Source organism: Crocuta crocuta, unplaced genomic scaffold (genome assembly GCF_008692635.1).
Source record: "Crocuta crocuta isolate KB4526 unplaced genomic scaffold, BGI_CrCroc_1.0 scaffold124, whole genome shotgun sequence".
NCBI lineage: Eukaryota > Metazoa > Chordata > Mammalia > Carnivora > Hyaenidae > Crocuta > Crocuta crocuta.
In genome coordinates, this window is record NW_027551573.1 from 2457604 (window position 1) to 2480081 (window position 22478).

The 22478-nt window shown below is 51.0% G+C and overlaps 1 protein-coding gene across 1 annotated transcript in view; it reads right to left on the reverse strand.

Annotated features, from left to right (window-relative positions):
- Nucleotides 1–22478, reverse strand: part of NLRC5 (NLR family CARD domain containing 5) — an 85017-nt gene that overhangs the window by 32598 nt on the left and 29941 nt on the right. Inside the window, exons 6-22 of the mRNA XM_077751264.1 lie at nucleotides 18790–18858; nucleotides 16075–17749; nucleotides 14993–15076; nucleotides 14763–14846; nucleotides 13305–13388; nucleotides 13098–13187; nucleotides 12275–12334; nucleotides 10539–10604; nucleotides 9956–10039; nucleotides 8054–8137; nucleotides 7011–7100; nucleotides 4848–4916; nucleotides 4026–4094; nucleotides 2900–2983; nucleotides 2392–2475; nucleotides 832–921; nucleotides 107–151 (exon numbers count right to left, since the gene is read on the reverse strand). Of these exons, the coding sequence (XP_077607390.1) occupies nucleotides 107–151; nucleotides 832–921; nucleotides 2392–2475; nucleotides 2900–2983; nucleotides 4026–4094; nucleotides 4848–4916; nucleotides 7011–7100; nucleotides 8054–8137; nucleotides 9956–10039; nucleotides 10539–10604; nucleotides 12275–12334; nucleotides 13098–13187; nucleotides 13305–13388; nucleotides 14763–14846; nucleotides 14993–15076; nucleotides 16075–17749; nucleotides 18790–18858 (2911 nt within the window). The remainder of the gene's footprint in view (nucleotides 1–106; nucleotides 152–831; nucleotides 922–2391; nucleotides 2476–2899; nucleotides 2984–4025; nucleotides 4095–4847; nucleotides 4917–7010; nucleotides 7101–8053; nucleotides 8138–9955; nucleotides 10040–10538; nucleotides 10605–12274; nucleotides 12335–13097; nucleotides 13188–13304; nucleotides 13389–14762; nucleotides 14847–14992; nucleotides 15077–16074; nucleotides 17750–18789; nucleotides 18859–22478) is intronic.

The window sequence follows — 22478 nt, forward strand, 5'->3', positions numbered from 1 at the left end:
CTCTGGGGCTCGCGGCATGGCGCTGGGGTAGGGAGCACCCGTAGGAAATGGGGACGGTGGGGGTGAGAGGGGAGCCCACCCCACCCATGGAGCTCTCCCTCCTCACCTGCCTCTTCTGTCACCTCTCAGGACGATGTGCTGACTCTCAAAGCTGCAGAGAGAGAGAGAGAGGCAGCAGTCTGACAGAGGCCAGACGCCCTGGTCAAGGAGCACCTGGAGGGCCGTCCACTCTCTCAGCAAACACAACAATACATATACTAAGCATAACGACACTGATTAGGGCACAGACAAAGCACACCACCGACATGACTCCTTTTATTCTCACAGCACCACTGTGAGGTTAGGAGGTATTCTGACCCCTCTTTGACAGATGAGGAAATAGGTATGCGGAGGCTCAGTGATCTGCTCAAAGCTGTCCAGCAGGTAAGTGGTGAGCTTGGATTTGAACCTGGTCTGTCTGTGCTCACACCTCCTGCTCTTGGAAGGGGGAAAGGGGAGGACTGAGCAGACCTCACTGAAACCAAGGCTCATCTGCATGGCCTGGCTGGGTCAGAGTGCCCGGTTTCCGTAAAAGTCTCCCAGGATAATCCCAGAGAGTGAGCAAGGGACAGTGTCCCATGGCAAATTTGGAGAGATGAGAGTGTCCCAGGGCTACATTCATTCATTGGTCCAGTCACTCATTCAGCACACATCTAGCACACACTCACTGGACCTGGGACCATGCAGGGCCCCGAGGAGGCTGCCCTGTGATTGCGACAGATAAGGAAGTGCCGTGGGAGCCAGTGGCCTATGTGGTCAGACGGCGGGGTGGTGTCCCAGAGGCACACTCACCTGACATCCAGGTGGAGAAGCCACTGCAGAGTCGAGAAGCACTGGGTCAAAATGAACACTGCATCCAGGGACAAGCCATTCTCACTGAGGCTGGAGAATCACAGGGGTGACATTGATGGAGCTCACCCAAGACTCAAAAACACCCTGTTTGTGGTCAGAGCCCAGGGCAGGGGAGAGCTGTCCCTGAGTCGAGATGACAGAGCTCACTGAACCCCAAAGGGTCAGAGGGGGCCTCTTCTAACTCCCCATTGTACAGATAGGGAAACTGAGGCCCAGAGAGCAGCAAGGTCTTGCCCAAGGTTGTGAAACATGTCGGTGACAGAGCTGAGAATAGAAGTCTGGTTCCCTGGGTCTGTGATAAATCTGGAGAGGGCTTTCAGGTTGAAGTTGTACCTCAGTTTCCCCACCTGATAAAAGAAGGGCAGTGCCCAGTGCCAAATGAAAATGCAAGGGCTCCTGTTCAAAAGTCAGGAACAAAGCTCTTCTTTTCTTTTGGGTCTGTCAATTTGTCATGGTGTTTTCTATTTGCCATTTAATGCTGCACTCCTCCGGTGCGGGTACTGGTTGGTGAGTGCAGACTCTCACGGGTCTGGGGTCAGAACATTTCACAGTGTGGAGAAGGTCACATGGGAATTTGCCAGAAAGCACCAATCTGCATATAATTTGCCTGAGATGGTGTGGTCTACCACACCACCCACATGCAGGCCCAGAAAGGGAAGAGGCAAACCCTTCTTCCCAGATCCCACAGAAAGACTGAGCAGGAAGGGCCCTCAGAACACAGCACTCACTAAAGTTGTAGACAAAACCAGAGTCAGCCCCTCTACTGTTTAGGTGTTAACTGGGAACCAGGGGCCCAGAGAGGTGACGTGACTTCCCTAAGGTCACACAGAGAAGCTAATAGTGGTGAGCTCTCCCCAGGACCTCTCTGTGGAGGAGGAGAGGGGTGTGTGGGAGCCTAAAACACAGGGGTCTCTTAGCATTCAGAAACTCTAGCCCGTTGCAGGCAAAGTCTGGGGGCTCCTGCCCTCTTTCTTGGGCCTCCCTCCCATCCTGAACATCTTCCCTCTCTCTGCTCTCCAGCTGCCCTGGGCACCCTGCTTGGGTAGCCTGTCTGCCGCAGATCCTCGCTGCTTACCAGCCTGTACCCTATCAACAGCCCCTCCCCACATACCGGGGCCTGAATGGCCGCCAGTCATTAGGTTCACTAATCATTAAGTGACCCTTCAACCATGCTGACACTGCCCCAGGTGACCTGGGCCTCTCAGAGAGCCTGTGCAGAGACACAAAGACAGGTTCAAGAAACAGAACCTTAAATCAGCAGCTGGATCACTGAGTCACAGAGGCCAGTCTCTTTTAATGAGAATCACAACTGCAAGTACCCTTTTTGAGCATTTACCATGTGCCACTGACATGCGTTTTCTGATTTAATCTTTACAATAACCCCAGGAGGGAGTGACATGGGACACAGAGCACCCCCCGCCACACACACACGCTGTCTCTCTCTCTCTCTCCCCACCCCCATCTGACAAGGACAAGCCTCAAGAGGCTTCAGGGACTCACTTTAAGGACTGTAGCGTACCCAGCCCTGGGAGCAGCTGAGCCAGCTGGGCGGCGCCTTCATCCCCCAGAGCATTGCCTGAGAAGCTGGAGTGGGGGGGGCAGAGGGGAGAACAAGTTAGTGCAGGATGCAATTGGGGGTCGTAGGAGCTTTGTCTCTCCACTTCGGTCACTCAGTCACTCAGCTTCTCCTGAAACTGGGACACGACCCTGGGCCGCCAGGACGGATCCCACAGATCCCACATGGGTCAGCCATTGTTTCCCCAGGGTTCTTATCCTGAGACTCGTGACACTTGGGGAGTCAGTGATGGGCTTCAGAGGGGATCATATGTGGGGGCCTGTAATTTAGGGGGAAAGGGGTAACCCCTCACCAGATTCTCTAAGGGGTTCCTGATTGCAGAAAGGAAAGACTGCTGATCTGAATCTTAAAAAATCAAACCAAAACCCAGCACACCAACACCCACTGCCTGAGGCCCCCTCTTGCCCCCACCATCCCACAGCAAGCACTCACTCAAGGTGACTGAGGTGGCGGCTTCCTTCCAGCACCCCGCAGAGCTGTGCGAGGTGTTTGGCTTGCCAGCCACAGTGTGTCAGCCTGCAGAGGGGAAGCACAGCCCTGCGGTGTCTGCCTCTCTGAACAGAGGTGAAAGTGGCCCCCACCCCCCACACATAGGCAGAGAGACTTGCAGAAAAGGGATGGGGACACATCTGGGACTCAAATAGAGGGACCAATGCACACCACACACATCAGACATGCCACACAGGCAGTAAAGAGCCAGAGAGAGTCAGAGGCACAGGGAGGCAAGGAGACTAAGAATGAGAGATGCTAAGATGAGAGACAGATGCAGAGACACACGTGCACACACACACTACACACCCATGCACATGAGGGCATATGCACACACACGTGCACACATGCATAGGCATGCACACACATACACAGCCCACACATGCACACACATGCAACACACACAGATGCATATGCATGCACACATATGCACACACATGCTTATGCATGCTCCAACACACACATACATGTGCATGTGCATGCGCACATATGCGTGCACACGCATGTGTGCACGTGCATGCACACACACATGCATATGCTGCCACACACACATGCAGGTGCACGCATACACACAGCGCCAAGGGAGGACAGACAATGACAGAAAGGGCAGCAAAGACAGAGAAACAGGAAATATAAGAGAAACAAGAAGCAATAGAGATAGACAGACAGGGAGATTCAGATGGACCTAGAATAAGAGAGAAGGCCAGGAGAATATTGACAGGAACCCTGTGGGGGCTGCTAAGTCCCAGGATGAGGGAAAAAGTGGCCACATGTCCCCATTCTCTCCATCCAGAGTCCCTGCAACTCAGCAGCTGCAAAGGTCAGGGGAGCTAAGAGGAGTGGGGGCTCCCAGGAGGGGAAGGTAACTGAGGGGCTGCCTAGTGAGCCTTGGTGGGGGGAGGGTTGGCTGGGCAGGGGAGGTGCGAGGCAGGGAAGCCAGGCCACAGGTCCTGGATACAACAGGTCATGTCCTCCAGGGAGCACCTGAGGCCAGAGGCCTGGGGACAGGCTTTGAGCGGAGGAAGGGACGAGTGGGAACCACAGCCGGGCCTGCGGGCCAGCACCGTACCTCATCCTCGTGGAGTGTGGGGACAGCTCACGGGGCCTCTGGTGCATGAGGCTGTCACGGAGTGCACCCCTGCAGGGACACACACCGAGGCCAGGCTGAGCAAACTCCTCAGCCAGTATCTCCAAGTCCACCCTCCGCCTCACCTCCCGCCATCAGGTCTCTCCATGAGGCCTGGAGACAGCCAGGCCTTGGTTCCACTGGAGCTTCCTGGCTCCCTGGCTGTGTGACGTGGGACAAATCATGTAGCCTCTCGCTGGGACAATGCATGGGAACTGCCCAGTGTCCTGCTTGCTGCACATCAGAGTACGTGCTCGGCTAACCTTGGCTGCTAATATCATTAACCTCCACATCATTATCAGTGCCTTCAGAGATGCCAGCCTAGGGCTCAGACCCTACATAAGACACTGTAGGTAGATACTGAGGGACCAAGAGCTGAGCCTCTGCCCATGTGTCAGGCTGGGACAATCCAGGAAGGCACCTTGTAGGCGGTAAACTTCCTTTAACGGGTCCTCATGACAGCAGGAGCCAGAAGTTCTGACCAAAATCAGAGCTACAGACCAAACAATCCGCAGTCCTTGGGTTTAGACCGCAGTCTCTGGTGCTCTGCTCTCTGGCTTCCCCATCCCCACCCCGGTATGGGAAAAGCGGAGGCAGTCTGTCCTGTGACACTCCTGCTCAGGGCCGCATCCCTTGCCAAGCTCGTTGGCTTCTTAATCCTTCATGAATCGGTCAAGGCTCCCTGGCAGCTGAGAGATGCAGTCTGGCTGAAGGGTCAGGGAGGACCTGGCTGTGCCTAAGGATGGGGCCGGGGTGACGCCATACCTCTCCTGCATTGCTTCCTGTTCCTCCTGCTCCGGGGCAAACGTGAGGACAACAGTTTTGTGCAGCAGGCTGCAGAGAGAAAAGAGGAAGAAGGAAACAAGAGGCTTACGGGGGGTCTTTGTGTCATTTTCTAACCTCACCCGGAGGGACCTAGAAGGTGTCATCCCCTGCCTCTAGCTGCAGCCACTTGCTGTGACTTCCTGAACTTTTGCGCCTCTGAAGTCTTTCTACAGAGATTTCATTGACTGATTAACCCTCATTTCCTGGCAGGTCCTTCAAAGAAAACCTCAGTTCTGCCTTCTCTCTGGTTTGGGCTTTGGGCTGAAACCCTCTTCCCTCTGCCTTATGCTCGGAGCCTGCTCAGCTGAGGGGACTCACCCCAGCACAGCGGGGTCACTGCCAGGTCTGGGACAGGCACCGACAGTCCACCCGAGGCTGTAACTTACAGCAGGAACATCCCTAACCTCATCTGTGTAAACTGCAAGTTAAATACACATTTTCATTGCAGAGGTCATACTTCTTCCCCGTGGAGAACTTAAAAACTATAGTAAAGTAGGAAGAAACTAAAGAAACCCACCCACCATCTCTTCCACTTGTTAACGACTGCTGATAACACCTGGGAGTGGGCTCTTCAAGTCTTTTGTTTGTTTGTTTGTTTTATGATTTTTTTTTTTNAGGCGCCCTGTTTTATGATTTTTTAAAGTTTTTTTAAAAGTTTATTTATTGTGAGAGAGCAATTGTGGGAGAGGCAGAGAGAGAAGAGAGAGAAGAAAGAGAAGAGAGAGAGGGAGAGAGGGAGAGAGAGAGAGAGAAAGAGAAAGAGAGAGAGAATCCCAAGCAGGCTCCTCACCATCAGCACAGAGCCTGACTCAGGGGGCTTGAACCCACAAACCATGAGATCATGACCTGAGCCAAAACCAAGAGTCACACGCTTAACCAACTAAGCCACCCAGGCGCCCCCCAACTTTTTTTTAAATGCAATTAATGTTCCTTCATTTTTCCTTTTCTTAAAAACTGGGATTAAATTACAGTTTCTCTTTTGAAAGCTAGTGTTTCAAGGCACAGGTTAAACATAAACAAGGGTGACAAAATGTTGACGACTATTGGTGGGAGCTGAGGTGTTCATGACACCATCCTTCCTACCTTTTGAGTACATTTGAAAATCTTTACTACAAAAGTGATGAATTAAAATTTTTATGTTTACCTAATATACCGCAGTCAGCCCTCCATGCTACAATTGTACCTATGTCAGTATTTTGCATTGAGGTTTTCTCTCTGAAGGTAACTTAGTTTACTTACCTAAGAGTCAATGGTTACCCATGTATGTTCATTCTTTCCTATTATAAAATACTGACATGAACATCCCTGCATCTAAATGTGTTTGTACCAGCAGGAAGATTCCTCCCTGGAAACCAGTGGAGCGTCATTTGGAATGAGCTAAGGATCCCTCATGAACCAAGGTCCCTTAATCTCTCTTTTGGGTTAGTCGATATCTTTCTCCCTCTCAAAGGAGGGACCACCCTCCTCAGTTAAGAGCCTTTCTGGGTGGAGGCTGTGATGACATTAATTAGCATCTGTCCTCAGCGCCCCCAGACTGAATACTGAGACTTACACAAAGAAAGGCTGGGCCCTGTCTTGGGTCAAGTTCCCTAGAAGCAGAGCCTGAGCCTGTGAATGGGACGAGGGTCAAGTGTCACACAATGATGACTTGTGAGCGTGAGGTACTAAGGGCCTGCTGTCAGGAGAAGCTGGGAAGGGATGAGGAGCAGAACAGAGTGGGTCCTCAGCCTGATCCCACAGGGAGCTCTGGAGCATGAATGGTACCAAAAGTTTGCCCCACCTGAAGCCAGGGGGCTGGAGAGTGCTATCTCTGCCTCTGTCACTGGCCACTCCTGGTTGGGGGAATTGGAGGGTAACCTTCCAGGCATCGCTGGCTCCCATCAGCCCAGGATAGTTTCCTGGAGAAGGTATAGGCTGTGAGTAGCCAACACCCAGAGGAGCTGGGAAAAGAGGGTTTGGGCGGGGCACCAGTAGCACATTCTATATGTCCCAAAGGCCTGGTGCCAGAAAGAATTCTAAGGACCTAGAGAGGATGATGGGAGAGCCCCAGAGCTCCAGACCGGAGGTAGGACTGGGTAACAGTGGTCTACGGGGAGTTCCTACCTGATGTGTAGCTCCGCTAGGGTCTGGCACATGCTCACTGCGCTCAGCACCCTGTGCACCCCGTCCATGGTCAGCCTGTTGTCACTGAGGCTGTGGAAAGGAGCGACAAGGTGGCAATCAGCAGGCAGCTGAAGTCCTCAGCCTTAGACAGTTCCAGTCCCCTCCTCTTGGCACAAGTAGGCTTGCTGACTGTCATTCTTGGGATGCCCTGGGTCCTCAACCAGGGTGTCTCAAAGAATTCTGGCCCATGTGGATGAGCCGAGAGATGCCTGAACCCCCTGCCCCGCTCAGAGAATAAGGTTCTACAGCTTAAGCGTTAAGAACTGACTCATTGTTTTCACCTCTCTGAGCCTATTTCCTGGTCTGTAAAATGATCACCATTTTAATCCCATTTTACAAATGGAGAAAGTAAGGCCCAGAGACATTAAATTATGTTAAAGCTACTAAGTGACAGAGCCAAGATTGAAATCCAAAGTCAAGGCCGCAAACCATAATTTCTCAACCTCAACCTTCCCCCACCCAACCCACACTTGAGGCTAAGACCCCAACACATCTCACCCAAACACCACCCTACGCCCGACCATGTAATACCACAGCACACCGAACAGCCTACTACTCGTTCTTTCCATCCCACTGCCCCCACAACCCACCTCTTCCCTCAGCAGTGTAACTCCACCCTAGCACACCTCTCCCCAAGGCAGTGCCCCACCACCCATCCACCCCTTGCAACATCCCTCCCCCCACCCCTCACCCCCAGGGCTGTTGTAAGCACAGAGTGGAACACAAGCCACTGATATACAAGGAATGCAGTCCACACATGCAAGGGGTTTTAAGAACTGGAGCTAAGACAGGGGCTCATGCCAGAGACAAAGGTGAGTCAAGGTCAAACCCCTCCAGTTTTGCTGGTATTGGGGAGAAAGCAGGCATGGCCAGTGGAGCAGAGCTATTTCTAGTGACTGTGGGCACACAGACCCAGGTGGTAGGGACCAGTGGGGCCTCTCTAGAGCCCTCCCTGCTACCCATCAGTGAGGCAGGCAACTCACTTCAGGTTCCCGGCGATGTACAGCTGGGCTGCAGCCTCTGCCATCAGACGACAGCCTTCATCGTTCAGCTGGTTCCCTGAGAGACTGAGACAGAGGGCCCTGATGCACTGTGCTGCAGGGGCGGGGACCCCCCCTCGGCCTCTGCATGCACGAGGGCCCTCCTTGCCTTCAGCCAGAGCATCTCCTTGGTAAGTGAGCCTTAATAGCAATGGGTGCTACAAGGCTGTGTGTAGTACATGTCCCGCACCACCCCAGCTGCTTCTATGATTATTGGGTATTTAATCCTCATAACAACCCTGTGAAGCAGGCACCATTATTATCCTCATCTTACTGAGTAGCAAACCAAGGTACAGAGTGGTGAAAGCAAAGCACCTCCTGAAGGGTGGACCTGGGACTTGAACCCAGGCTGCCTGATTTTAAAGCCTCACCCTCAGCTGTTTCTTTATGCTTCAATCTACATAATTACTTCTTGTGGATTATGTAGATTCCACATAATCTACATAATTAGACTCCATGGTCATACAGGCATCAGATCTAGTCTGGGGACCAGGGAGGGTTTCCTTGATGTTTGAATGACTTGCTTGAAAAAACTAGGAGCTCAATAGGTAAGGGGTGAGAGAGGGATGGGGGAAAGGTGCTCTTGGTGCTGGGCACAACTCATTCAAAGGCCCTGTGGCACAGCACACAGGAGGGCCTGAAAGGGGGACAGTGTGTCAGGATCGATGATTTCAGCGACAGGGCAGAGTCAGATGGGGCTTGGGAGGTTCTGAGTCACACAGGATTTTAGGATTTGGGCTTTATCCTGAGCAATGGGAAGGAGTGAAGGGGGCAGGCAGCAGTGAAATGCAGTTCCCTCTCTACCAGGTGGAGGTGGCCAGCATGGAAGCAGGGAACCCAGTGAGGAGGCTGATGCCATCATCCAGGTGAGGAATGAGAGTGGTTCAGACTGGGGAGGTGGATGAAAAGAGGGTGGTTTTGAGAGCTACGTAAGGGGTACGTCGACTTGGCATAGACTGGCTATGGGGTGGGGGGAAGGGAGCTGAGAGGTGTCTGGTCTGTGTAGCCAGGTAGGTGATGGGGTCATATTGCAGGTGAGAGCACTGGGGGAGGGGCAAGCTTGGTGATGGCCAGGTGGATGGAAGCATGTGAGTTTGGTAAAAACACCTGGTAATCCTGTCTCGGTTCTCCCAATGGGACAAAGTCAAGGCTCAAGCTTTGGTCACCAAGGCCCTCACCTATCCATCTTTCCCCGGGGTAGGGCCACTCACCTCAAAACACATTACGGCACTCCATCACTCCACCCTCGCGCCCATTTGATTTCCTGGGATGGTCCTGGCAGGGGTCCTCTCTGGGTGACACCAGGACCTCTAGCAACCCCCAACCCCTACTCTTAAAGGAGCTGGACATGAAAGGAATTTCTCCAGCCCCAAAAGAGGAGGTGGTCTCACTTTACTCTGGGAGGAAGACAGGGTTAGGGGACCTGGGGGCTGTAGTCTGGAAGACAGATGTGATGAGGCTTCTGCTTTGCAGGTCCGTTTACAGGGACAAGGCTGGTGGGAGTCGCTGTCTGAGCTTAAACCCTGGCCTGGACTTTTCCTAGCTGTGTGACCTTGAGCAAACTTACCTCTTAATTTTTTTGTGGCTTAACTTCCACTTCTACAAACTGGGTATAGTAAACAGCACTTATATCACAGAGACGGGGACATAAAATAAGAGGATGTTTGTAAAAACCCTGGCCCAGGGCAAATGCTAAATAGTGGTAGCTGTTATGATATCTGCATCCCCCAAATTCTTAATGAGGCAACATGCCCTTACTCACACCATGCTCCCACAGTAGAGGCCCTTCAGACCCTGCCCTGCCCACCGCCCTTCTCCCACCCCAGAACTTCCCATGATACTCACTCCACTTCGTCTAGGCGGGGGCCTTCCTGGAGCTGGGCTATTAGTTCCTGCACGTCATGGACCCCGAGCTCACACTGCTGAAGCCTGAGGTCAGGTTGGAGGCAGAGGGACTCAGGGCAAGAAGCCACCCCATGCCTCCTCCAGCTCCAAGGACCACTGCCAGGTGTGGGAGCCAAGGGAGTCCGGAGGCAGACAGACCTGCTTCTTAGTAGCTGGGAAATCTTGGACAAGGTACTTAACCACGCTGGGAAATCTTGGACAAGGTACTTAACCTCAGTCTCTTCCTCTATAAAATGGGAAGAATAAAGTGTACTTTGCAGGGTTTTCAAACGAATTACAAAGAGGTAATGGATATAAAATACCACAGTGCCCAACAAGGGCTCATTAAATTATAGTAATCATTATTGTTGTTATAACAGATGCTCCTTATTCAAGCCAGGATGGGTTTTTCATGTGCTTTCTCTGTTTCATGCCTTTACGCCTTTACCCTTTATCCTCCTTGCCCCAGCTATTCCTTTCCTGGGAAGGCACCTCCTCTCATATCATATCCCTCCCTTTAAGACTACGGAGCCCACAGAGGTACCTGAGTGCCAGGTTTCTGCTCTGAGCCTCTTTCCTCTGGCTGGCATTTCCCTGTAGGTCTGATGCCCTGCAAAGAACAAATCCAACACTAGCCTTGGCTTAAGAGTCCAGGGCCTAAGGAGCCAAACCTTTTACTTTGGGTTCTAGGGGCTGAAGACCCTGTAGCATGACCCAAAGCGAATGAGTGACAAAGACAGTCGTTTGAAGATGCTGAAGGTGCTATTCAGCAGAGCAACAAGAGCAAAAGTTCTGAGGTCAAACAGGCTTTATTCAAATTCTGGCTCTGTCTTATATAGATAGCTGTGTGGCCTTGGGTAAGTCACCTATCTGAGCTTCTATTGTCTCTTTTCCAAAATGGGATGACAATATCTAACACAGAGTGATTGAAGGATTAAATGACATGGTGCATGGTCAAGCACGCAGCATAGGCACAAAATTGAAGCTTAGTAAAAAGAAGCTGCTATTTCTATGTTGAAGGTTTCCATATGTGTATGCGCTACCTGTGGTTCAGAAGGCTGGGAGTATGGACTGTGTGTGGGTCCGGGTTGTGGGAGCCAGAGCAAACCCAGACTCTCTCTCACTGGGGCAGGGGAGGGCTGGGGGCTGCAGAGAAGCTGCAACATTATTAGCTAGGTTTTTACAGACCTCTAGATTGTCACTGTCCAAAAGAACTTTACACAATGATGAAAACCTTTTATATCTGTGCCATCCACTGTGGGAGACATTGGCCTCCCATGGTCATTGAGTACCTGAAATGCAGCTAATGTGATTGACAAATTGAAAGGTTCAGTTTACTTCATTAATATACATACTATTAATATACACTTGAATAGCCACATGTGGCTAGCAGCTACCATATTGGGCATCACAACAGTACAGCTGGAGGAGAAGAAGACATTGGTCCTACCGGGTCATTATAAGGGTGAGGGAACTGAAGCTCAGAGCAGGGAAAGGACTTGCCCAAGAACATACAATATTATCTGTCTGTGAGTCTCAGCCAGGGAGGGGTGTGAGGAAGCCCAGTTGTAATGTTCCTTCACGGAAAGGCAACTTCCCTCTCTTCACCCACGCAGGACTAGCCAAGCTGGAATCCATGCACAGCTGGAGGAGCCAGCACCTGAGTGTCACCTGGATGTCAGCAGTATTTTAAGGACATTACATGCATTAATTCATTTAATACTCAGAGTAATTCTGAGATGGAGATATCATCATTGTCTTCTCTTTTTAAAAAATCTTTATTTATTTATTAATTTTTAGAGAGAGAGAGAATCTTAAGAAGGTTCCATGCCCTGTGTGGGGCCAAACATGGGGCTTGATCCCATGACCCTGGGATCATGACCTGAGCAGAAATCAAGAGTCAGAAACTCAACTGACTGAGCTACCCAGGCTCCCCCCCCCACTTTTTTTTAGATGGAAGAGTTTTCCAGATCTTTCCCCACGTACTAATGCCAACCTAACAGTATATTCATGCCTTCCCTAAGGGCCTGCCTTGCTCTGAGACTTCTAGGGATGCTCCCTCACCACAGGGGCCAGATGTGGTCCAGAGATGCTAGAGGAAGTGAAAGTTCTTTGCCAACTCTGAGAAGTAAGTCATTTCTCAGGGCTGCAATAGCAAGAAGAAGCCCCACATTCCAGCTCTCCATGGGAAGACTTTCTCAGCCACCCTTCCATGCAACTGCTTGAGCCTAGACTGCTCTTAAGAATGAGCCCAGACCCAACCCCTTCCTAGATTCTTACCCTTCAAGCTCTGCAGCTGTCTCTATGGGCGGGGAAAGAAGGAAGATGAGGTCCGCCTCCCTGAAAAGTCAGACACCGAGCCATGAAACTGGTGGGCTGGAAACCAGCACGTCACCCCTGCCTGCACACCCCTTGCTGTCCCAAACATCTAGAAAAAGTTGATTTTGTAATTAACAGAGAAACAACTGGCAAAGGTGCCCCAAATCAGACATTTAAAATCATGACTATGTTATTGCTCAATGAATCCTTAAAGAGTGTTTCTAAAAGTCAGGAAAACAATTTTTGCAGAGATGACCTATTTTTTTCAGATAAGACTTTTAAAAATTAGGAATGCAGAGAGTTTTTATGGGATTTACGGTATTTTAGGTTTGCATGGCACTTAATTGTACTGTAATCTGAACAGATAACCCTAGTTCAGCACCATGGAGAGCAACACGCAGCTAATTATTCTTTGGGCTTGGCCTGTGATTCCTAGATTTGTTGATCCGTTCCTTCAACCATCTGTCCATCCATTCATCTATCCATTCATTATCCTACCCATTCAACCAACCATCCATCTGTCCGTCCATCTGTCCATCCACCCATCCATCCACCCACCCATCCATCCATCCATCCATCTATCTATCCATCCTACTCATTCCCTATATATTGAGTACCAGGTGCCATGTCTGAGCTAGGCTCTGGAGGTACCGATGTGAATAAAACAGATTTAGGTGCGTACACGTGTAGTTTTTGCAGACTAGGTGCGCCTTTTCCCACCCGCTACCTTCCCCTCCCCTTTTCTCAAGACGCTGAAGGCCCAGATTCCACTCCTTCTGCTCACCTGACCTGCAGCATCCTGACAGTAGGTTTTGTGACTGCTACCTTTGTCAAGCAGAGTAAGGTTGACATGGAGACACTGTTGCGGCTCAGGCTGAAAGATTGTGGCAAGGGTGTCAGGAGTGAATCCTATATCCCATGGGCTTCCAACTTTCTTTGCTCTCCAGGGGAGGAGGGTGACTCAGGCAGAGGTGGTGGAAAGACTGCTTACTCAAGCTTCTGGAGCCGTGGCAAGCAAAGAAGTCTCTCCACAATGTTCAGCAATACCCAGTCCTTGAGCTGGTTGTCCTGAAATCTAAAGGGAGAACAAGGCCCAGTCCTTCAGCCACGGAGCTGGGGGATTTCGGAGCCCTAAGTGACAGGTGATATGGCTGCTCTTATGCAGGAGACACAAGTCATAGGCCCAGAATGTGTTGGTGGCCTACTCCATGGTGTCCAGTAAGCCCAGCTAAAAGGAAAGGCCCTCTGCCAGTCTCACTCCTGTCTCTATTTAGTCCCAAAGGGGAGCTCCTGCCTAGGCCCAAGAGATCCAGATAATGGGCTGTGAAGGCCTCATGAAGTGGAATGAAGACACCCAGCACTCTGCTCTCAGGGCTATGTCTGCAATGTGCCTGAAGTTGGAGTTTATCAGGGCCTCTTGGCTCCTAGGTGATGACCAGAGTCTAGACTGCATAAGAGATGCTGTTTCCAGCTCCAGCTCTGGCCTTGACCCCTAGCCCAAGCACACTCTTTCCAGCCTCACATTCCCCATCTGTCAAATGGGGTCCACAACCCAGCCTTGCCTGAGTTCCTAGCTGGAAGGACAGAAGAAGTGTGAGGGTACCTTTGTGTATGATTGCTCTGGTCAGTGCAAAAGTTTGGAAGTGTGAACTTGCACACGTTTGCACATGGTAATATTTTTTCCCCTGATTATTGAGAGTGACCTTAATCTTTTCTCCTGTCACCTGGTGATCTCACAAAAAGGCACTCAGCTGTGGGGAATAGGAGCTGAGGTCCTACACTCCACTCAACAATCAGTACAACCTAGTGCCAGGCTGCATCTCTCTGGATGAAAGGATGCCTTTTCTAAATCTCATAAAGATGCCATATAAGCCAGTGATGGTTCTGCCAGTGAGCTGCTGAGAAGGTTCCCTGGCCCCACCCCTCAGGCTATTCATCACAAACAGAGGGCAGGAGTATATTTGTGCGCATGTGCTTTGTTAGTGTGTACTTGCATCTAAGTGTGTATGTGGTTCTAAGTGTGCATGCATGTCTGTAGGCCTATCAATGTGTATGTGAGGGGAGCAGGAGAGTGCAAGTGTGAATACATATGTGCACGAGTGTGAAGGTATGTGTTTCATGCACTGATGTGTATCCACAATGTCCAACACCTGCCTACACATTGCTATCCCTTCTCTCAGGGTCACAGAAAGAGGGGAGGGGGGCCTCGAAACTCAAGGTCCTGAAAGATGGCACAAAATATTAGGTGAGAGAAGCTGTACTCTAGGGTCTTTGGATCCAGCCCCACCCAGTTCTCGGATTTATGCCTCCCCTCCCTGGGTCCCACTGAAAAACAATTGGCCAGATCCTGATGGAATATGCAGGACTCATCACAGGCTCCAGGGGGTGCTTAGGGACCTGGGAAGTGACTTGTTCCCCTAGCCAGCAGGTCTTTCTGGAGATTACTCACCTGACCTCTTCCAGCTGTGGACAGAGAGTCAAAGCCTGCACCAGGTGGTGGATGCCTTGGGCAGTGATCTTACTTCCTGCTAACCTACAGAGTAAGCAAAGATGGTGGGAAGGAACAGAGATGGGAAAGGGGGTAGGCCAGGAATCTACCCCGTGCAGGGTTGAAGGGAGAGAAGAGTGTTCCAGGCATCTCTGGCTGAAGATTCCTCTTGGACCCAAGCCCTGGCTCACCCCAGCTTCTTCAGGCTCCCCATTGTCGGCAGGCTCCTGGAGAGGGCTTCTGCAAAGGCATCTCCACACTTCCTGCTCTTAAAGCTGCCACAGGAAGAGGCAAGGTGGCAGAGATCAATGCTGAGCAGGGCTTAGGGGCCATCACCCACCCCTCCTCTGACTGAGGGAACTGAATACAGTTACGTTAATAATAGTGGCAGTAGTTGTTGTTTGTAGAAGTAATGAATATGCATTACAGCAAAGACTGCTAACTGTCCATTGAAACCCATTCTCTGCTGATAGAGCTCTAACTGGGAACATGGTTTCCCAGACAGAGATGGCATTTCCAGCCTCCCTTGCAGCTCAGAGTGGCCATATGACTATGTTGTCACCATTGGAATGTGAGTGGAAGGAATGCATTCTATCTCCATGTGTGTGGGCTTTAACACACGGGGTGCATCTAGCGCATGCTCCCCTTCCCTTCCCCTAAGCCCATGACCCAGCTTTGATCATGCAGAATCAGATGCCCAAGGAGATGATGGAGTGACAGTGAGAGGGATCTGGGTCCTACATGCCCACACAGAGCTGAGCCATCTCACCGACCCGGACCACTTAGCTCTGAGTCTCCCATGACAGTGAAGCAAAATTCAACATTATCTAACCTACTGTATTTGGGAGGGAAGGGTTCTCTGTTATGAGCCTCACCTTTTCTCTAGCTACTATTACATGTACTGAGCCTTCACCACATGCCAGGCACTCAGTAAGGAGGGTCTTCCCTGTATTCTCTTAGCAACTCTCATAACTCTCCCCCCCATGCAGTTGGTATTATTATGAATTCATTTTAGAGAGGAAGAAACTCAGGTTGAGAGGTTAAATAGCCTGCCAGAAGTCAAACCTCCCGTGGACTCAGAGGCTCCAGCTCATGGCTGAGAGGGAGAGGGAAACTAAAAGCTTAGCAACTGCGACAGCAGGAGCCAACTGGACCCTAAAGTCATGGAGAGGCATGGAGCTTCCCCACTGGGTCTCAGGCTAAGCGGTAGTTCAGCCCATCTGTTCTGATGTTCAAGATTCTTACCCAGCCTCCTTCAGCAAGAACAGCTCACCTGAGATCCTCTACCGGCTCACAGCCTGCCAGGGCCTCAGGACAGTGGGGCTCCAGGGGGCAGCCCTCAAAACCCAGTTGGATGGGGGTGTTCCTGTGCCCCAGGATGTTGTTCAAGGCAGCCAGGTCAGCGTAGGTCAGTGGGAAATTATGGAAAGACAGGTAACAGGGGAGGCTTTGGGCCATGAGGCTGGCCAACTCAGGCTCCTGGGTCTCAACCACGCAGTGACAGAGTGCCACAACCTTCGGTCCCGTGAGCCTGCGGGTGGCCAACTTCCTCAAGGCCTGCATCACCTCAGCCTGCCTAGCACCCACCCACACTTCATCTCTTTGTGCCACGTGGCTGAGGAAGGGACAGCAGGCACGGGATGCCAGCCCTGCCAGGAAGGTGGGGAGGTGGTCTAAGAGGCCTAGTCTCGCTTTGGTCCGCAGCACCCAGTGTGAACTGAGGGTGACATAGTGTGTGAGTGCGTTTTTGTCCACATCGGGGCTGGCCATCAGGTGCAAGGCAGCAAAAAACTCCTGCAGGCTGAGGTGGGTGAAGGCATAGCCTGCGTCCTGGTGCCCAGGGCCTGTGCAGATGCAGAAGGAGGTCAACCAACCGAGAGCAGCCCCAAAGGCCATCATGGGTGCAGGGATGTCTCCTACAGAGAAGATAACCTTCCCGGTCTCCAGACCCCTCAGGGCCACCTCGCTGAGGCCCAATAGGGACTCAGGAAGCAGGGGCCCCCGGGGGCCGAGGATAGATACCATCTGCACATAGTTCTGAGTCACAGTGGGCAGAAGGGCCACAGCTTGGCCTGGAGAGCTGCTTGTGAGTACATGGTAGAGGCAGAGGCAGGTGACTTGGCACACCGCAGGCACCGCGCACATGCTCTGCAGATGTCTGTTGTCCCTCAGCTGTGCCAGGGCTGCCTCCTGCCACGGCTGGTTGCTGAAGAAGCGGCCCATATACTCTTCTACCCGTGGCCTATCAAAGCCCCACATATGGACCATGGCTGCCTCTGTGGGCAGGCAGTCGGGCAGCTTCCCTGGACGGGAGGTGGCCAACACCCAGCAGCCAGGCAGGAGGGTCCCTTTGCAGAGGCCGGAGAAGAGGGCAAGGGCTGGACTTAGGGCCTCAGGACCTGCAGCATCCTTGCTAGAATGGGGGTGGAGGGCCTGGTCCAGCCCATCAAAGATCAGCAGGACTCCATTAGCATTCTGCTCCAGGTACTGGAAGACCAAGTCGGCGCCCGTCTCGGGGCTCAGGTACAGATCAAAAAGGAGCTGGGGAAGCGTCAGGGGCCTTGTGATCAGGTTGAGCTGGCGGAATTCAAAACGGAACAGGGCCTGGAAGCGGTCCAGCTGGCCTTCCGCCCACTTCTGGCAGAGCCGGTGGGTCAGTGTGGTCTTGCCCATGCCTGCCTTCCCCAGGAGTACTGTCATCCTCGGGCCCTTGTCAGCCTTAGTGCTGAAGAGGTCCCGGAGGCTCGCATCAGTGCCATCTTCTGCCTCGGGGTCGCCCAGGATGGCCCCCTCCTGAGTGTTGAAGGGTGCTGTGGCCCGGCTCCACTGCAGGATCGGGGGGATGTAGACCTGGTGGAGGGCGAGGGGTTGCCCTGGCTTGGGCATCCTGCTGCCATAGCGCTGCTGGGCAGAAGTCCTCAGCAGCTGCAGGTACCTCTTGGCCAGCTCTGCAAGGGGCGGGAGTGGGGAGGGGCATGAGGGCAGGAGGCCTCCCACCCCCTGATCCCCTCACCCTGGTCCTGACAGTTGGGAGCCTATGGCCTCAGGTGTGTATATATACGTGGGGGGAGCTGGCGAGAGCCCACAGGGGCTGTTGTGCCAACCAAGTTCCTAGAAGGAACTGGTTTTACAGAAGCACAGGTTCATTGGGCCACTTAAATAGGGAAGTCCTACCGCGGCTCTGTTTGTTTTGCAACAGTATATGTGTAAAGTTTTCAATGAGATGGAGATGAGAAGTGGAGTACTCCCCTTGCAGCAACTTCTTGGAACAGACTGTGTATCTGAGTAGCCTGTTCCTCTCCCTAATATTTCGGTTCTGCAACGCTCAGGGGTGAGTGCTAACAACCTGTAGGCCCAAGCACTGACCAGTCAGAACTGGAGTTGGGCCCGTACTGCGCCAGGTATTAACTTTTTAATTGCTGGATCACTGGGAGATCTTGGGTGGCCCAGGGGAAGGACTGGAGCCACTGTCAGAGAATACTGGGGACAACTGGTTAAGAACAAGGACCCTCCTGGACAACTGGTGGAGAAAAGAGAAGTTCTGGCTGGTCCTCAGCAACCCCAGGCCTTGTGGTGGTGCTGGTGGTGGGGTCTCCCTGCTATCCCACCCATCTCTAAACTGGCCAATGAGGGCCCAGGTCTGAGGTCATGCTGGTCACCTCCCTGAGGCTCCCTCAATCCTGAGGAAATGGGCGGTGTCCCTGTAAGACCCCAGATGATGAAGTTGCAATCTGCTGGGGTGCTTCAAGCTCCTTCAGCTGCACCATCTCCGGAGAAGGCCCTGGGGCCTCCTGTGGTGGGGGGGGGGGTCCTCCTTGCCGGACCCAGCACTCTCAAGAGCCCCAGTCCATGTCTCCTGGAGGCTTGGAAGACAGGAGTCACTGGGCTCTTGGAGGCTTGTCAGCAGGGCATAGAGTTCAGGACCTGTGTCCTGGACCCAAGGCAATTCAATCCTTATGTCTGGGTCCCTCCTCACCTTGGTACTCACCTAGTTGCTGCTTCCTACACTGCTTCGGGCGGGGTGAGGACCCACAGCTCTCATGAGGCCGCTTGAGCCCTAGAAAGGATGGAAGAAGAGTAAGGGGTGAAGTTTGGGAGCCTGGGCTGAGGGGGCACCAAGCCCCTTTCGGGGGCTCCAGTCCACAAATAGGCAGCAGGCAGACAAGTGTCTCCACACCCAGGGACTGAGAGATGGGCAAAGCCTGCATCGTCACCAGCTTCTGTTTGCAGAAGTGGGTCCCAGGCCTATGTGAGAGGCCTAGAGGCTCTGGGCTGGGGATCTCCCAGTCTAGGATGCAGGGAGCAGTGCCCACAGCCAGCAGCCTCAGGAATACTCAGCTCCAAGAAATGCATGGCTTGGGAAAGACCCAGGTCTGTTGAGGCCACTGCTGGTTAGAAAAGTGGAGTTTCCAATGGGCTTGGCCAGGTCTGTGCCCTCCCTCTTGTGCCTGTGTGTTTTATCCCCCTCATTTTACATCTTTTGCATTTCCTCACTTCCCTTAATGGTTTCACAAGTCCTTGTCTGCTTATGGATTGTCAAGAGTCACTTTATGCCTTTCTAAAGAGGTTGGGAAAAGAAGAAAGAAAACAAGAAGGAAGGGGAGAGAAAATGGAGGGGAGGAAGAAGGGAAAGAGGACTTAGGGAAGAATTTGAAGAAGGAAAGTGGGATATTCCTACCGCCAGGCATTAATGACTAACCAGAGCAGCCTCTGGGCAGGTCCCTTGTGTTGCCAGCCGTTAACGTTTACAATTTTTTATTATTTATTTATTTTAAAAGATTTTGTTTGTTTGTTTGTTTGTTTATATTTGAGAGAAAGAGAGGGAGAGAGAGAGAGAGAGAGACAGAGCATGTGCAAGACCTGGGCCAAAATCAAGAGTGGGACACTCAAAAAAAAAAAAAAGAGTTGGACACTCAATGACTGAGCCACTCAGGTGCTTCCCCCACCCCCACCCAGGTGTTGACTTTTTTAGGTGCTGGCTTGCAGGAGATTCAGGGATCCCAAAAAGGCACTGGGACCTGCTTAAGAGTATTTTAATATTCCAACAAGTCCTCTTTTTTAAAAAAAAATATTTATTTATTTTGAGAGAGAGAGAGAGAAGGTGCCCATGAGTGGGGGAGGGGCAGAGAGAGAGAGAGAGAGAGAGAGAGAGAGAGAGAGAGAGAATCCCAAGCAGGCTCCATGCTGTCAATGCAGAGCCCGATGCGGGCTTGATCCCACGACTGTGAGATCATGACCTGAGCTAAAATCAAGAGTCAGACACATAATCAACTGAGCCACCCAGGCGCCCCAAGTTCTCTACTAATAAGGGACTCACTGGCTAAATATCAATCAGGCCTGGTCATAGCCACATGATAATTATGCCAGTGCAATGATTTGGGCCAGAAGGAACAGGGACCAGGACAAATAGCTTTGATCTGCTAGGGAGCTGGGATTATGGGGTCACTGTTCTGTTAAAGCCTGTTGATGTTAATGCCAAGCACCGCTATCAGTAAAAAGCCCATACTTCTACTGAAATAAAAGGCATCTAAATTGGAAAGGAAGAAGTAAAATCTGTTTACGGATGATAGGATCTTATATGTATAAAACATTAAAAACTCCACAAAAACGTTTTTTAGAATAAATGAATTCAGCAAAGTAGCAGGATGCAAAGTCACACACAAAAGTGAGTTGTTGGGGCGCCTGGGTGGCTTAGTGGTTAAGCGTCCGACTTTCGCTTAGGTCATGATCTCGCGGTTCGTGGGTTCGAGCCCCGTGTCGGGCTCTGTGCTGACTGCCAGCTCGGAGCCTGGAGCCTGTTTCAGTCTGTGACTCCCTCTCTCTCTGACCCTCCCCTGCTCATGCTCTCTCTCTCTCTCTCCTAGAAATAAATAAAACATTTAAAAAAACAAAACAAAACAAAACAAAAAAACAAAAGTGAGTTGCATTTCTACACATGATAAACAACCTAAAAAGGAAATTGCAAAAAGGATTCTACTTACAAGAGCATCGAAAGAATAAAATGGTTAAAAATTAACCAACAAGTAGAAAACTTGTACAGTGGAAAGTACAAAATATAGTCAAAAGAAATTGAAGAAGGCATAAATAAATGGAACTACATCCCAGGCTCATTTGAAGACTTAACTTACAGAGAAGATAAACTTCCGTTCTCCAGATCCATTCAGAGACCTAGATACAAGACCTCAAACAATAAAACTCTTAGAAGAAAACATAAAACAAAAGCTTCACAACATTGGATCTGGCAATGGTCTCTCGGATATGGCACCAGGGCACGGGTAACACAAGAAAAAACAGACAAACCCGGCTTCATGAAAGTGAGAAACATTTTGTGCATCAAAAGACACTATTCACAGAATAATAAGAGAACTTACAGAATGAATGATGTCTGTAAAACATATATCTGAAAAGGGATTAATATCTGGAATATATAGAGACCCCCTAAACTCAACAACAAAACAAACAAGGCAATTAAAACCATGGACAAAGAACTTGAAGAGACAGATCTACAAAGAATGGCCGACACCACCAATCATTAGGGAAATGCAAATCAAAACTGCAGTGAGATGGGGACCCCCTCACATCCATCACGACAGCTACTGTAAAAAACAAACAAACCGGGAAACAAGTGTCGGCGAGGATGTGGGGAAACTGGAGCCCTGTGTACTGTTGGTGGGCATGCAAAATGGTGCTGGCAATGTGGAAGCAGTGTGGAAGTCCCTCAAAATATTAAAAATAGAGCTACCATATAACCCTGGATTCCGGATATATCCTCAAAAAGAATTGAAAGCAGGGTTTTGAAGAAATATTTGTTCACCCCTGTTCAGAACAGCATTATCCACAATGGCCAAACTGTGGAAGCAACCCAAGTGTTTATCGGTAGTTGAATGGGTAAGTGTGGTATATACATACGATGGAATGTTCTTCAGCCTCACAAAGGAAGGAAATTCTGCCACAAGGAGGAGGAGGAGGAGGAGCAATCTTGAGAACATTATACTAAGTGAAATGAGCCAGTCACAGAATGATTCCACTTATAAGAGGTACTTAGAGTAGTTGAAATCATAAAGACAGAGAATAAAATGGTGGTTCCCAGGGGCCGGGGAAGAAAGGAATGGGGAGTGAGTGTTTAATGAGGCCGGAGTATCAGTTTTCCAAGACAGAAAGAGTTCAGGAGGTGGATGGTGGAGACAGCTGCACAGCAAGGAGAGCGTACTTACTACCACTGAACGGTGTGCTTAAAAATGGTTAAGGTAGATGTTTTATGTTATGTGTATTTTACCACAGTTAAAAAATAAAAGGAACATAAATAAAGGTTTGGAGAATAGAGTGAATGAATCCCGAGGTGGTCACCATTTAATCACTGACCCCCGCTGCGCTCCATCAAAAAATCAGTAAGAGCGTCCAGGGTGTGGACAGTAGCCGTGGGTCAGCGGCAGGCTCAAGGTACCTGAATGAGGAGGAGCCTGAGTCTGTGGCTTTGGAATATGAGGCCCTGAAGCTTGGGGACAGGGAAGTGAGAACACGCTTTAGTGAAACGAGACAGGATTCTGGCAGGTGCCCAAGAGCTGTCAACTTCAGACTCAGTCAAGAGGCTGCAGTTTAGACTCCTGGGAACAGGTTCTATCAGAACAGGCCAAAGTCTTAAGAGGTGCAGAGGGGGAGGTGGTGCGACCAGGAGCC